At 44.6% G+C, this 16,996-nt stretch overlaps 1 protein-coding gene across 1 annotated transcript in view; it reads left to right on the top strand.

Annotated features, from left to right (window-relative positions):
- The first annotated feature begins 765 nt into the window (after nt 1–765).
- BRMS1 (BRMS1 transcriptional repressor and anoikis regulator) overlaps nt 766–16,996 on the top strand; it is a 36,609-nt gene continuing 20,378 nt past the window's right edge. The window contains exons 1-4 of the mRNA XM_056527305.1: nt 766–947; nt 10,120–10,251; nt 14,467–14,557; nt 14,922–15,049. Coding sequence (XP_056383280.1) covers nt 10,146–10,251; nt 14,467–14,557; nt 14,922–15,049 — 325 coding nt within the window. The 5' untranslated portion in view covers nt 766–947; nt 10,120–10,145. The remainder of the gene's footprint in view (nt 948–10,119; nt 10,252–14,466; nt 14,558–14,921; nt 15,050–16,996) is intronic.

The following is a 16,996-nucleotide window of genomic DNA, read 5'->3' as shown; positions in this document are numbered from 1 at the left end:
ACTATTATGTGTGTATAGAGAGTAGCAATCCCCCTCCCCCACTATTATGTGTGTAGAGAGTGGTAATCCCCCTCCCCCACTATTATGTGTGTATAGAGAGTAGCAATCCCCCTCCCCCCACTATTATGTGTGTATAGAGAGTAGCAATCCCCCTCCCCCCACTATTATGTGTGTATAGAGTGGCAATCCCCCTCCCCACTATTATGTGTGTATAGAGAATGGAAGCCCCCTCCCCCACTACTATGTGTGTATAGAAAGTGGCAACCCCCTTCCCGCTCCATCTTGGGGGTAAATAATAAGGGGGCAGTTTTTTATAGCCAAAAAATAAATAAATAAACAAACAAAAATGTGCAAGTATATGTTACTAAACAATTCACACGCAGCGTCCTGGGTGCGTCTACAGCTTTTATTACTGTTTAGAGCAGTGTTTCCCAACCAAGGTACCTCCAGCTGTTGCAAAATTACAATTCCCAGCATGCCCGGACAGCCAAAGGCTGTCCGGGCACGCTGGTAATTGTAGTTTTTCTACAGCTGGAGGTACTTTGGTTGGGAAACACCGACTACACATTGAAGGGCTGCGCAGTCGCGCTCGTAGTTCAAACATAGGAAGACTTCAATTTGAAGCCGCATCCCACAATGCATTGCTCCCGGTTTTCTTCGACCCTTCTATCCGCCGCGCTGAACTCTATCATCATTTCCTTCATTCCGATTGGTCGAACGTTTACTGATCCCGCCCCCTCCCTTAATCCTGATTGGCTGCTCTCTCCGCGCATTCTTCCTGCTTGCTTGGCGGTTCCCCATGTCTGTCAAAGTTGATCGCTGTGGGCGGGGCCAGGCGAAGACATCAACCAAAGTGAAGGAAACGAGGAAAGAAGAAGAAGAAGAAGAAAGTGAATGAAGCAGGAGGGAACAGGAACAGGGAGGCGGGACGATCCGAGCATTCACGGGTTAATATACAGCGCAGCGTCAATATGTCATGAATTCTCCGCCGGGGCTGAGGGGGTTAATGTGTTGGGGCATCTCAGAAGAGCTTCACCCTTAACCTCTTAGTGTCATGGAGACAGATAGTGACAGTGTATGGGAGGGGAGTCCAGCAGAGGGGTATTACACTATGGGGCACATGACGGGCACTGGGCTGGTATATGTCAGGGAAGATAGTGCCAGGGACTGGGGTAATATGGAGTCTGTTTGTATACCAGGCCCTGGTTGGTTCATGTACAGAGGAGGAGTGCCCGGTGATGTAGGTGCCATGGCACTGCTATTGTGTCATTCTAGTTTAGTGACTCCTCCGCATAGAGATCACTGGGGGTGTTGTACTGTAGTGCCACCATCACTCTGCCCATCGCAGTGCCATGATGTGGCAGATCAGGGAGTGTGTAGTGTGTGATTCTACAGGTGGAATTCTATACATGCGGCGATGCCCAAGACCTGTGGTCCCTGACCCAGTCCTCAAGGCCCACCAATGTAAAACAGGGAACAATTCAAGTCCTGGAGAAGTGTTAACCAACCAGGGAGCCTCCAGCTGTTGCAAAACTACATCTCCCAGCATGCCCGGACAGCCATCGGCAGGGAGTTGTAGTTTTGCAACAGCTGGAGGCACCCTGGTTAGGAAACACTGTCCTGGAGTGTTGGTAAGCTTTGAAGACTGGGTTGGGGACATTTCACACTACGGTTGCCACCCTGCAAAATCTCCCGTCAGAAAGTTCCTAACACGGCCGTCAAAATATCCCATTCATGTCAGTGGGATTTTTTGACTGTCCTGCAGCACCAGTTATGTCCCTTTATGGCTAACGACACAAAAGACGGTGCATGCAGTAGTTTTTGTCTCGTAAAAAATAATGGCAGAATAACGGATGCTAACATTTTAACATTAAAGTCTATGGAGGGAGTCTATATCCCCTGTGGAGGTAGCCGGACGGCTTACCTCTGCATTCATGGCTGCCCCCATAAATCTACATTTGATTGAGCCTGCCTTGAGCAGGCTCAACCAAATGAATACAGATCAATGGAGTTCAATAGAACTGCATTAATCTGAATGAGGAATCTAATGATGTGAATAAAGTGTATTTAAAAAAAAAAAAAGTTTAATAAGTTTAAAAAAAAAAACACCCATTAACCCCTTCCATATTAGAAGTTCATATCTCCCCCCTTTTCCCATTTTACATATAAAAAAATATGTAAACATAATAAAAATAAACATATTTGGTATTTGCGCGTGCGTTATTGTCCAAATTATTAAAAAATTTAATGTTATATCTCGTACGGGCTATGGCGTTAACGTAAAAAAAAAAAATCACAGAATTGAGTTTTTTTATGTTTATAAAATATCCCAGAAAAAATTAAGTAAAAAAAGTGTTAAAAAAATCAGATCAATACCAAAATGGCATCGATACATACAGCAGATTCAAACAGCCCGGTATACAAACAGCCCGGTATACAGAAAAATAATTTTTTTATAGGGGTCAGGAATTATTATTATTTTTTTTTTTTTCAAAGAAGAAAAAAAATATTTGGTATTGGTATAATCAGGCCGACCAAAAGTATTAAAATAAGGTGTAAGTTTGACCACAAGGTGAATACCGAAAAAAAAGAAAAACCCCAAATTTATGTACTATTTTGATTAAAATTATTTTGTCTACCAGGACAACTAGATTTTCATAAGGGACAAGTAGATTGTGCTCTGTTTTAGTCCCTTGGACAAGTTGTTTTTTTATTTTTATTTCCACACCCCTGTATGGACAGAGGTGTCAGCAGAGAGCACTGTGGTCAGACAGAAAATAAATTTAAAGGGTACCTCTCATCAAAAAAACTTTTGATATATTATAGATTAATGTATGCAGAATAACTTTAAAATTGCATGTTATTAAAAAATATGCTTCTTTCTATTTAATTTTCCACTTTGAAGAAATGACCACTAGGGGTCTCCCTACCAGTCCTGGCAGCAAGCATTTCAGACTCATGCTGGAGTCCTAAACACCACGAGCTGCCAGTCTGCTTTGTTCACAAAGGAGAACACTCAGAGCTGCCAGCCTGCTTTGTTCACAGCCTGTTTGGCTGTGAACAAAGCAGGCTGGCAGCTCTGTGTGTTTAGGACTCCAGCATGAGTCAGAAATGCTTGCTGACAGGACCGATCGGGAAAAATACAATAGAAAGAAGCATATTTTTCATTAACATGCTATTGGAAAGTTATTCAACATTCATTAATCTAAAATATATCAAAAGTTTATTTGAGGAGAGGTACCCTTTAAAAAGAAAAGAACTTCCTGTGGAGCATACAGCCGCTGATAAGTACTGGAAGGATTAAGATTTTTAAATAAAAGTAATTTACAAATTTGTTTAACTTTCTGGCACCAGTTGATTTAAAAAAATATATTTTCCAGTGGAGTACCCCTTTAAAGCTATATTTCTGATTTCAGATTTATCATATATCCATAGGACCACCACTGTGACCTGCATCTGAATATTGAGGCCCCACCCCCTGTGGTTTGTGATGGTTCAGCTGTTTTACACAGTTTGTGTAACTCCCATAGAAACCAATTGAAGTTGTGTAAAAAGCCTAGCATCAAATGCTATGTAAGGCTGGGTTCACACTACGTTTTTCAACTACGGTTCCCGCATACGTTTTCTATCAAAAACCGTATGGGGGGAAAAACGGATTGAACAGTATGGGAAAAAGTAAACCTTATGGGTTTTTAAACAGTATACTGTTTTTAAAAGTGCATACAGTTCCGTCAGTTTTCGTAGAAAAAAAACCCATACGTTTTTGAAAATTTTGTCCATTTTTAATGGGAGGGGTCTTGGGTGGGGACTTCAGGATTCAAAAGCGCATGTGCAAAGTAAAAACGTATACGTTTTTCCCGTATGGAACCGTATACATGTGCGTTTCCCATTGACGTCCATGTTTAAAAAAACGTATGCAGTTGCAGTACGGTTTTTAAACCGGAGACAAAATCGTGGTCAACCACGGTTTTGATTCCGGTTTAAAAACCGTACTGCAACCGCATACGTTTTTTTTAACATGGACGTCAATGGGAAATGCACATGTATACGGTTCCATACAGGAAAAACGTATACGTTTTTACTTTGCACATGCGCATTTGAATCCTAAAGTCCCCACCCAAGACCCCTCCCATTAAAAATGGACAAAATTTTCAAAAACGTATGGGTTTTTTTTCTACAAAAACGGACGGAACAGTATGCACTTTTAAAAACAGTATACTGTTTAAAAACCCATACGGTTTACTTTTTCCCATACTGTTCCATCCGTTTTTTTCCCCATACGGTTTTTGATAGAAAACGTATGCGGGAACCGTAGTTGAAAAACGTAGTGTGAACCCAGCCTAAACTGCGGAAAGCAGCAAATCATCAGTCAGGCATGTAAGGTATCCAGTGGAAATACCATAAATGTCCGGATGGTATTACCATTTTTAGTTGGTGTCTGTAGAAGAGAGATATGGGTGGAGGAAGGAATAAATAAAAGCTGTCTGGTTTTGCCCACAGAAACCAATCAGAGCTCAGATAAAATTTTACCTGAGCTAAGCAAGACGTTAAAGGGTTACCATCATTTAATTACATTTATTTTTTTTAAATAGCCAAAAAAATAAAAACTGCGATCACTAGTTATGAGCCAGGAAAGTTTGTGGCAGCGCACTGCTCACTCCCCCCCAGCTGTCAATCAAATTTGACCTATTCGCTGTTGGAGTCTATGCAGCAAAATAGGGGGGGATCTGGCAGCGCGCTGGATAGTCGATCGCGGTGCCAATGCACTTCCCCAGCGTTTAACTAGCGATTGCAGCAGGTGTCAGAAGAGATCAAAACTTTTAACATGTGTGGGCAACACATCAAATGTTTTTATTCCTTTTAAAGGGGAACTCCGGCACTAAGACATCTTATCCCCTATCCAAAGGATAGGGGATAAGATGCCTGATCACGGGGGTCCCGCCGCTGGGGACCCCCATGATCTTCCACGCCGCACCCCCTTAGAATCAGCCCCCGGAGCATGCTCGCTCCGGGTCTGATTACTGGCGATCACGGGGACGGAGCATAGTGACGTCACTATGCTCCACCCCGTGTGATGTCACGCTCCGCCCCCTCAATGCAAGCTTATGGGAGGGGGCGTGACACCCCCTCCCATAGGCTTGCATTGAGGGGGCGGAGCGTGACGTCACTATGCTCTGTCCCCGTGTGATGTCACGCTCCGCCCCCTCAATGCAAGCCTATGGGAGGGGCGTGACGCCCCCTCTCATAGGCTTGCATTGAGGGGGCGTAGCTGTGATGTCACTATGCTCTGTCCCTGTGATCGCCAGTAATCAGACCCGGAGCGAGCATTCTCCGGGGGCTGATTCCAAGGGGGTGCGGCGTGGAAGATCACGGGGGTCCCCAGCGGCGGGACCCCCGCGATTAGGCATCTTATCCCCTATCCTTTGGATAGGGGATGAGATGTCTTAGCGCTGGAGTACCCCTTTAAATGAAAGTAACCCTCTAAAGCCAAGTTATGACTGGTTGCAATAGGGAAAACTAGACAGTTTTATTTTTATTCGGGTGCATTCAGACCACATTTTCAGTCTCTGGCAGCCGAATCCGACGGGAGAATTTCAAAACCGCCTGCTGCCAAAACTGTGCTGTACCCCATTCATTTCAATGAGCAAAACTGAGTCAGCAAGTGACTCCAGTTGGGTAATTTTTCAACCATATCAGGTTTTTTTTTTGCCCCAGACTGATAACGGCAGACGATGGTTTTCAGTCCGGGCAAAAAGCTGTATAGAGTCAGAAAATGATGAGACCAGAGTCACTCGCTGACTCTCTTCAACTCATTGAAATAAATGGTACCGTAGGTAAGAGTAGGCTTCAAAATTCTCCTGCTGGCTGGAGAATCTCTGTATTTGGGGCAGCCATATTGGAGAGACAAACTTCCTTCATGTATTGTGTTTATTGATAGAGCAGCAGGGTGTGCACACTTTATGGCAACTGCTGGGAATGGGATTCGGTTGACGGAGGAATGTTCTAGATTGTCCTAGGTCAGGGAGTGAGGGGAGCTGCACACAGGGACTTCTGTCTATCTAGTGTTGCCCTCCTGCCAGATCTAGTTCCAGAAGGCCACACAAGAGTTCATCAAGTTCAACCTATATCCCTATTGTGTCCCTCCTGTATTGATCCAGAAGAAGGCAAAAAAAAAAAAACCTTATGAGGCTAATGGGGGGGGATTGCTTCCTTGCTTCCTGACTACAAATATGGCGATCAGAACAAATCCCTGGATCAACGTTCTGTCCCTTTATAGGGGTTATTCACCATAAGATGATTTTAGTACATACCTGGCAGACAGTAATGGACATGCTTAGGAAGAATCTGTGCTTGTCTTGGGGCTAAATGGCTATGCTGTGAGATTACCTTAACACTGTGGCTAGCTTTTTGTGAACTTGTATTTCCTGTTTGAGTTTTCATTTTTTGATTACAAATCCCACAATTCCATTTCCTCCCTCTCACACATCAGCCACCCCACCCATTGAAACATAAATAAACTGCATCTATTCAAAAGACCTGTGGTTTTCAATCAGGGTGCCTGCAGCTGTTGCATTAGTTGCAGATTGATCCCTGCACCCATTGAAGCATACAGGCTCCCTGTCATCAGCTGACTAGTGAGTCACGTCTCGGCCGCATTGCAACCTGGGAAAAATCAGAGACAAAAGTCATTTTGTATGCTGGTAAAAATAAATATTGGGGTGAAAATCACATAAGAATTGTGAGAAAACCGTCACACACAGGTATAGACACTATATTATGAACTACACTAACTTTACTGCCCCTGTAGCATAGTCAAATAAAAAAAAATGCTGTAATACCCCTTTAAATTTATTATCCATAACCTAATATAGATTAAAAAAAACAAAAAACTTTCATGTGTCTTAAGGAGCGCATAAATCACACTGTGGGAAGTCCAGGGGTCAGCGTTAAAAATTCACACATTTATTTAGTCCATATCATGGACTTTATATGGACTTAATAAATGTGGAAATCGCTGACACCTGGACTTTCCACAGTGTGATTAATGCGCTCCTTGAGGCACATGTAGAGCTGGGCGGTATGACCAAATATGTGTATCACGGTATTTTTGTAACTTATGGCGGTTCCACGGTATATAACGGTATTTCTTTCACCCCCCCAATCATGTGACCCGCCAGCGTTGTTCTGCTCCCCCCCAATTAATGATCAGCCCAGCAGGGTACTACTCACATATGTCACCAGCAAGCACTGCCCTCCTCCTCTTTGTTGGGGGCCGCCGGCGATGGAACTCTATACTGTACACCAGTTGTCTCCAACCTGCGGACCTCCAGATGTTGCAAAACTACAACTCCCAGCATGCCCGGACAGCCAACGGCTGTCCGGGCATGCTGGGAGTTGTAGTTTTGCAACAGCTTGAGGTCCGCAGGTTTGAGACCACTGTGGTACGCTGTATCCCTATGCCCAGGCTGCAAAAGATAAAGAAAATAAACTTTAACTTACTTACCTCGGCCTTACGCTGGGGACGGGAACGTCGGACAGCCGTCAGCCTATCACCGGCCGCAGTGATGTCCCGCCTCGGCCAGTGATAGGCTGAGCCCACTGTCATGTAAGGAGCTCTGGCCGGCTTCTTACATGACAGTGCGTTTAACCTATCATTGGCCGGGGCGGGACATCGCTGCAGCCGGTGATAGGCTGACGGCTGTCCGACGTTCCCGTCCCCAGCGTAAGGCCGACGTAGGTAAGTTAAAGTTTATTTTCTTTATCTTTTGCAGCCTGGGCATAGGGATACAGCGTACAGCAGTGGTCTCCAACCTGCGGACCTCAAGCTGTTGCAAAACTATAACTCCCAGCATGCCCGGACAGGCGTTGGCTGTCCGGGCATGCTGGGAGTTGTAGTTTTGCAACATCTGGAGGTCCGCAGATCGGAGACCACTGGCGTACAGTATAGAGTTCCATCGCAGGCGGCCCCCAACAAAGAGGAGGAGGGCAGTGCTTGCGGGTGACCTATTTGAGTAGTACCCCGCTGGGCTGATATTAATTGGGGGGGGACAGAACAGCACTGGCGGGTAACATGATTTGTTAGGGGGGGAGCAGAACAGCACTGGGGGGTAACATGATTTGGTAGGGGGGGGGAGCAGAACAGCGCTGGCAGGTCACATATGATTAGTTCCCCGATATGGGGACAGCGCAGCGCTGGGCTGATTATTCATTCCCAAGGGGGAGGGGCCAAACCGGTATTGCGGTATGGGAAAAATTCATATCTTGCAGCCCAAAAATTTCGGTATTTGGGATGAACCGGTATACCGCCCAGCCCTAGACACATGGAAGTTTTCTTTTTTTTTTTTATCTATATTTGAACTCCCCTCTCCTTGGCACGTTGGTGAGGGGTCCGGTATACTGTGTCTCGTGTTGCAATAAATATCTACGCTTGCATTGATTGTCATATTCTCCCCGAAGAGGGATTGATTGGTTTTTTTGTTGGGTTCGCCATAGGGATGTAAGAAAAAATCGATTCCCGCGATTATCGCGATTTTTCACTTGCCGATACTGAATCGATTCAAAATATTTTTGAATCGATTCTTTTAGTGATGTGGAATTTGTATCTCCTGATCCCCGGAACAGCATGTCCCAGGCATCAGGAGATACAAATTCCACATTTTGTCAGCCGGATCTGACGCGGCGGCGGCGGAGCTCTAGGTGTACGGAGCGGGCTCCGACTCGTGCCCGCTCCATACTCTGCGGCCCCCGGCTGATTTCAGTAGCCGGGGGCCGCCGCTAATATCCAGCATGCGGCGCTCTGCAGTATGTATGGAGCGGGCTCGGGATTCCTGCCCGCTCCATACTCTGCAGCCCCCGGCTGTTCTCAGTAGCCGGGGGCCATCGCTAATAGCCAGATCGCCGCGGCTGGCTATTAACCCTTTAGATCGCCGCTGTCAAAGCCGACAGCGGCGTCTAAAGGGACATGTGAATGCTCCCTGGTGGGCTAGATCGCCCCCCCGCAGCGCGATTGCAGGTGGGCGATCCACTGTGGAGGTAGCCGGAGGGCTTACCTCTGCTTCCCTGCTCTCCGTGGCTCTGTCATTGATAGATCCTGGCTGGACCAGGCTCTATCAATGGATCGCAGATAAATGGAGTTCAATAGTCTGATGAATCTAATGATTCCTAAAAGACTAATATTGTGTATAAAAAAAAAAAAGTTAAATAAAGTTTTAATAAAAGTGTAAAAGACATTGTTTTTTAGACAGAATCGGGATATATCGCGATGTATCGTCACCTAGACGGTATCGCGACATATCGAATCGCCACACTGGTATCGCGATTCGAATCGAATCGCCAAATTCTTGGCGATTCACACCCCTAGTTCGCCATGATCACTTCCTCTGGCAGAGAGTTCCACAGTCTCACTGCTCTTACAGTAAAGAACCCCCTTTATGTGTTGGTGTAGAAACCTTCTTTCCTCTAGAGTAAGAGCATCCCCCTTGTTATAGATACAGTCCTGGGTATAAAAAAATTATGAGAGAGATCTCTATACGGTCCCCTGATATATTTATACATTTATTAGGTCGCCCCTGAAAAATCTTATTTGTAAACTAAATAACCCCAATTCTGATAATCTTTCTGGGTACTGTAGTCCTCCCATTCCCCGTATTACTCTGGTTGCCTGTCTTTGAACCCTCTCCAGCTCCACTATATCTTTCTTGTACACTGGTGCCCAGTACTGTACATAGTATTCTATGTGTGGTCTGACCAGTACTGTACACAGTATTCTATGTGTGGTCTGACCAGTACTGTACACAGTATTCTATGTGTGGTCTGACTAGTGATTTGTACAGCGGTAGAATTATTTATTTTCCGTGTATATTTTTGTCCCTTCCATTCACTGTCAGGAACCCATGACCCGTGACTATGGCCTTTTTCATTGTGTCAGATACAGACAGAGTCAGTTCATTGTAACTGTGGCTGGTATAAATACTAGAATATTTTAAGATTTTTTTTTTCTGTAGATAACATAGTCACATAACAAAAAAACATATAAACTAAGAAGAATGTTTATATCAAAACAAAAAAGGCCACTTTCTGACATATTGTTTGAATTCTTTTTTTTCCGTTTAACCTCAGAGGAGAACAGCATTTGACTTCCCACGATGGAGGCAGAAGCAGATTCAGCTACAGAAATGAATGGACAAGAAGAAGTGGACAGCGATAGAGAAGATAGTGCCAGCCAGTCGGACTCTGAGGAGGAGAGTTCTGGTTTGTGTTTGCAATTTTCATTCTAACATTGACATTCTGTATATAGAAGGTGTTGCAGATAAGAACCATTTGGCCCATCTAGTCGGCCCAATAATCTGAATCCTATCAATAGTCCCTGGCCCTATCTTATATGAAGGATAGCCTTATGGATATCCCTATCTTATATGAACGATAGCCTTATGGATATCCCTATCTTATATGAACGATAGCCTTATGCATATCCCTATCTTATATGAAGGATAGCCTTATGCATATCCCTATCTTATATGAACGATAGCCTTATGGATATCCCTATCTTATATGAACGATAGCCTTATGCATATCCCTATCTTATATGAAGGATAGCCTTATGCATATCCCTATCTTATATGAAGGATAGCCTTCTGCTTATCCCTATCTTATATGAACGATAGCCTTATGCATATCCCTATCTTATATGAAGGATAGCCTTATGCATATCCCTATCTTATATGAAGGATAGCCTTCTGCTTATCCCTATCTTATATGAAGGATAGCCTTCTGCTTATCCCTATCTTATATGAAGGATAGCCTTCTGCTTATCCCTATCTTATATGAAGGATAGCCTTATGCATATCCCTATCTTATATGAAGGATAGCCTTATGTATATCCCTATCTTATATGAAGGATAGCCTTATGCATATCCCTATCTTATATGAAGGATAGCCTTATGCTTATCCCATGCATGCTTAAACTCCTTCACTGTACAGTGGTCCCTCAAGTTACAATATTAATTGGTTCCAGGTCGACCATTGTATGTTGAAACCATTGTATGTTGAGACCATAACTCTATGGAAACCTGGTAATTGGTTCTGAAGCCACCAAAATGTCATCCAAAAATAGGAAAAAGTGAGGATTAAACAAAAATAAGTAGATAACTAATACAGATAAAGCAAATCCTTACATATAAAAGTAAGAAAGATCTGCTGGGAGCTGTAAATCACTGTCTATTTCAGTGTTTCCCAACCAGAGTGCCTCCAGCTGTTGCAAAACTACAACTCCCAGCATGCCCGGACAGCCAAAGGCTGTCCGGGCATGCTGGTAGTTGTAGTTTTGCAACAGCTGGAGGCAACCTCTTTGGGAAACACTGGTCTATGTAGAGGACAGAAGCTTCTTCAGGGTCCTGTAGAGAACATGCAATGTCCTAAAAAAAGGGAAATGGAGCCGCCCTTACCTGATGTCCAAAGGAGAAGCTAACCCTGGTACAGGTAAAGAGTACAGAACATGTAATACCTCCCTGTACTGTAGGGGGCGCTACAAGACACCAGTCAGTGCATGTACAGGGATTTTGCTAGTGAAATATCCATTCTGATTGGTCAGTTCTTCCAGCCATTGACACGTTTCGCAGATTCCAAAGCATTGTATGTTGAGTCTGGTTTCAAGTTACAATGGTCCAGAAAAGACCATTGTATGTTGAAACTATTGTATGTTGAGGCCATTGTAAGTTGAGGGATCACTGTATTTGCAGCGACCACTTCTGCAGGAAGGCTATTCCATGCATCCACTACTCTCTCAGTAAAGTAAAACTTCCTGATATTACTTTTAAACCTTTGCCCCTCTAATTTAAAACTATGTCCTCTTGTGGTAGTTTTTCTTCTTTTCAATATATCCAGCTAGTGAAGGCTGCTTACAGAGCCCGTATGTGGCTGCCTGCTTCCACTTATGCTGGCATTCTGGCCTAATGTTGTCATAAATCTGCCAGTACCTTTTATAAAGAAGTAGTGTACTGATGACTGACCACACTATGCCAGAGCCAGGGGTGCCAAGTTCTGAAGGAAATGGCTAAGAGTCCCTGACTCCTCTGGTCCACTGAATTTTAGATAAGCAATGTTTACAAATAAAACCTCATAAAAAATTCTGATTATCATAAAACTATTTTAGTGGTGAATCAGTTTAATCAGTTTTCGGGAATTTCAGTTACTTTCTGCTAAGTACAAATAGTTTTATGTTACATTATATACTTATTGTTAGTTTACATACTGCCACTTTATGAACTAAAGTTACCCCCCCCCCCTTTCTCCTGTTTCCTTTTGGACTGAACTAGGGATCGACCAATATCGTTTTTTTAGGGCCGATACCGATAATCGGTGGAGGTTAGGGCCGATAACTTATACCGATATTCCGGTATAAGTTATCGGCTATTTATCCCCCCGCGACACCGCTGCAGATCATCGATTTGAAGCGGGCACTTTAAATCAATGCACTGCAGTGGCTTTTGCGGTGCCATAGGCCGCCGCCGCCACCACCCGCTTCTCTCCCCCTGCCTGTCCGGGGGTCCGGAGACCTATCACCGCCACCGCTCCCCCCGCCGCACCGCGCCTAGGGGTGCCTCCAGCTGTTGCAAAACTACTACTCCCAGCATGCCCGGACAGCCATTCGCTGTCCGGGCATGCTGGGAGTTGTAGTTTTGCAACAGCTGGAGGGCCTACTGTAGGTATAGTATATTATACAGACCCCTGTCCATCCCAGAACCCTGACTCACCTTCCCAGTTGCTGCAGGGACCGTCCGGGGAGGGTGGTCCGGGCCATCCTTCCTTCCTGTAGTGTACGGCGGCATTCCGGGTGGAGGGTGAACCGGTCCGGGCTGTCCTTCTTCTCCGGGGGTCCTCTTCTCCACTCCGGGCAGGCACCGGCCTAGTAACGCTGCATAGACGCCGCTGCGCAGTGACGTCCGTGCGCAGTGACGCACCTGACGTCACGGCGTAGCGGCGTCTATGCAGCATACTAGGCCGGAGCCTGCCCGGAGTGGAGAAGAGGACCCCCGGAGAAGGACAGCCCGGACCGGCTCACCCTCCACCCGGAATGCCGCCAGACACTACAGGAAGGATGGATGGCCCGGACCACTCCCATTACAGGCATGTTTAATTTTTTTTATTGACTCGGAGGGTGGGGGAGGGGACCGACCGGTATAGCGGTATGGGCAAAAATCCATACCGTGGGAGAAAAAAAAAAACATATCCGGTTCATACCGGTATACCACCCAGCACTACGGTGGGGGGTGCGACGCGGTGCAGTGGGTCGGGGGGGCGATCGCGGTGCGGTGGGTCAGGGGGGGGGGGTGGGGGCGGAGCGGGGGTAGGGGTATTATCGGCTTACCGGCAAGGTAATTGCCGATAACGATAATGCCCAAAATCGTGATTATCGGCCGATAATATCGGCCATACTGATAATCGGTCGGTCCCTAGACTGAACCCCACTTTGTTATTGCTATTGTTCTAACTGTTGGGCTCAGTTAATCCCGACACCCTCTAACCCCCCACCAATCAGTCTATTTGTTTGAGCTGTACATTTTTTTTTACATATTTGGTTCACAGATATGTCATGTAACTATTAAAGGGGTATTCCAGGCAATTTTTTTTTATATATATCAACTGGCTCCGGAAAGTTAAACAGATTTGTAAATTACTTCTATTAAAAAATCTTAATCCTTCCAATAGCTATTAGCTTCTGAAGTTTTCTGTCTAACTGCTCAGTGATGATGTCACGTCCCGGGAGCTGTGCATGATGGGAGAATATCCCCATAGGAACTGCACAGCTCCCGGGACATGAGTCATCAGAGAGCAGTTAGACAGAAAATAACTCAACTTCAGAAGCTAATAACTATTGGAAGGATTAAGATTTTTTAATAGAAGTAATTTACAAATCTGTTTAACTTTCCGGAGCCAGTTGATATATAAAAAAAATAGTTTTGGCCTGGAATACCCCTTCTAAATAGCATGCTGACTTATCTGTACTTGGGCAGACAACAATCCCATTTATTTCAATGGCCCGAGTCAGTTAGTAACTATGTTCAGATCACCAAGCGTTTTTTGAGGGTTGTCTCTGACTGAAAAGTGCTTCAACCCACACTTTTCAATCCAAGCCAAAACTTGTATAAGTTTTGAACATTGCTCGCACATAGTCAGTAGCCGACTACGCTTGGGCCATTTAAATGAATGAGGCCTGTGCCTATCTGAGCATTGATATGACTGCATATGTTTCTGGAATTTTGCCGACATATCCGTGCCTTGGAGGCACAAATCGTGACCTAGAACTAGCCATACTGACATGTTCTTGAAACAGAATCTTGTCTTACAACAGTCACCCTAAATGCCTCATCTCTCAGCTGTATTTTGTATGAATAGATGGGTCATTTCTTCAGCAGGGGCAACTGGTATCTTTTTAACATGGCATAAAGGAATATTCTCTCTTGACAGATATGGATGATCTAGATTGTGAACGTCGAAGAAATGAATGTTTAGATGAGATGTGTCATCTAGAAAAGCAGTTCTCAGAACTAAAAGAAAAGTAAGTAACAATAAACCTTTGTCTTACGGCTTTTGCTTCTGTCTAAAGGTAACTTAAACATAGGTAGGTTTTGTTCACACTGGCATTATGGGCCAACCTGTACAGAATGTATGACTGAACCCATTGACCGGTCAGTGCAAGGGACATTTAGAGTCTGCATTAGTTTCCAGAACATGAATGTCAGTAATGTAGTAATTTTTAGATAATATATTCTATTTATTCTCCTGTTGTTTTTTTTATGTCAATAGATTATTGACCAGATTTTTGGATTATCCAATTCTATGACTAAGATGAAAAAAGACAAAAATATGTGTATTTTGGAGAATTTTTATATGTATTATGACATTGTCTCTCCTTCGAACAGGTTATTTAAGGAACGATTAAACCAGCTAAAAGCCAAATTGGAGGAGGTGACCTCCGGTAAAGCCTTGGAGTACATTAGCCCTCTAGCAGACTTGCAGAAGAACATGAAAATCCGCATTGAAGTTGCAGGTAGCCTCTTAATTCAGATATTAGGATGCTGATCTAGAGAAGTGTATGTTTTGTAAAAAAGTTATTATGAAGTATAATATATCTTAAAAGGGTTATGTGTGGCCAGGAGGACCCCATGTCCCCTTTGCAATAAAAAACAAAACAAAACAATAGGGTTATGTGATACATTTGCCTGGAAAACCCCTTTAGGGGGATGTGTTAGACAGCAGATGAACAGTCAATTCTCGATGTTGACGAGCTATAAAATCATGTAAGGATAATATAATCTGTATAAAAAAGAAAAGAGAAAAACCAAACGGGCGGCGCCTCGTGTATTACCCCAATATATATGTGTAGGAGGTGGGGGGAATAAGGGGATGACCCCACGGGGCTTATAGATGGCCGCTCACCTCAAGACGGTAGTAATAGGCATATAACCCCAACAACATGGGGTACCATCAATCCTCAAGCCAGTGGGTTGCAGGAGTCGACCCAAGTCGTCCTGTAGAAATGTGAGTAGAGAGTACGGCAAAAAGAACCCTTGAGACCGGCGCTGCGACTATTAGGAGTGGTAATGCTGTAATCCAGGTAGTGGAGGAAGCAATGATGAAGTCCAGGTAGTGATAAAGATCCTCAGCAGGATCATTTATTGACAAAAGATAAAAGATTACGCGTTTCGGGAGGAGCCCTCCCTTCCTCAGATCAGGGACCCTGACCTGAGGAAGGGAGGGCTCCTCCCGAAACGCGTAATCTTTTATCTTTTGTCAGTAAATGATCCTGCTGAGGATCTTTATCACTACCTGGACTTCATCATTGCTTCCTCCACTACCTGGATTACAGCATTACCACTCCTAATAGTCGCAGCGCCGGTCTCAAGGGTTCTTTTTGCCGTACTCTCTACTCACAAGGATAATATAAGGATTTTAAAGGGTTGTCCGGGGAGCAGGAAAGGTCTTACTTGTTCTGCTTCACTTTCACCCTCAGCATGTCTTGGAACTTTTGTTTCCATGATGAGAGGGGCTGTACCAAGTCACGATTTCCAGTAGCTGGACTATGGCCCATGGGTGGGGTATAAAAATGAATGTCCACTTACCTCCAGCACTCCTGCAATGCCTTCAGTGTTTTGTTTTTGTCGTCAATGACTTGCATCCTCGGGAAGCCCCCCGGGCCCAACATGCTGAGCTGAATCTCAGCGACTCGCTGGCTGCAGCAATGTCCCGCCTCGGCCAGCAATTCTCTTAGCGGCAGTATAACAATTTGGGCCAGGGTGCTTCCCAGGAATGACAGTCACGATGCAGCTCAAAAAGACTATTGCATCAGAAGACTGGAGCAGGACACCGAAGGCACAGTGTGAGCGCGGAAGGTAAGTAGAAGTTTTTGTTTTTCATTTTTAATACCCCACAAAATGGCCATATTTAGATTAAAAAAAAAACTCCTGCCAGATAACCCCTTTTAGTAAAAGCTATATTTGTGCAGTTTGTGCATTTTCTGATTTAAAAAAGGTGTCATGAATTATCTGATTTAAATAGGGGTCATGAATCTCATTTTCTTTTACATTACTTGGATGGCTAGATGCGTTTTGGTGGCTTCTCTGTGATGCGTTATACTATAGGACAGATGGCACCAGGACGTGCTACGGGGGAAGAAGGCGGAGGCAGTGGGAATCTCTAGGCAAAGTTCTGATGGAAAATCTTGGGTCCTGGCCTCATGTAGATGTCACATTAACACATGCCAGCCACATTGTGGCAGACTAGGTACATGCAGTCATGACAGCAGTATTCCATAATGGCAGTGCCCTCTTTCAGCAGGATAATGCCCCAGCCACACTGCAGAAATTTAGGAAAGAGTTCAAGGTGTTGATTAGACATCCGAATTCCCCAAATCTCAATCTAGTTGACAATTGTCACCCTAGGAGATGTTATGGTGTTCATAGCTGTTTTGGCAGCACAAGGAGGGCCTACATGTATA

Source organism: Hyla sarda, chromosome 6, assembly GCF_029499605.1.
Source record: "Hyla sarda isolate aHylSar1 chromosome 6, aHylSar1.hap1, whole genome shotgun sequence".
NCBI classification, from domain to species: domain Eukaryota; kingdom Metazoa; phylum Chordata; class Amphibia; order Anura; family Hylidae; genus Hyla; species Hyla sarda.
The sequence above is the reverse complement of the archived record's forward strand: the minus strand, read 5'-3'. Positions and strand labels throughout refer to the sequence as shown.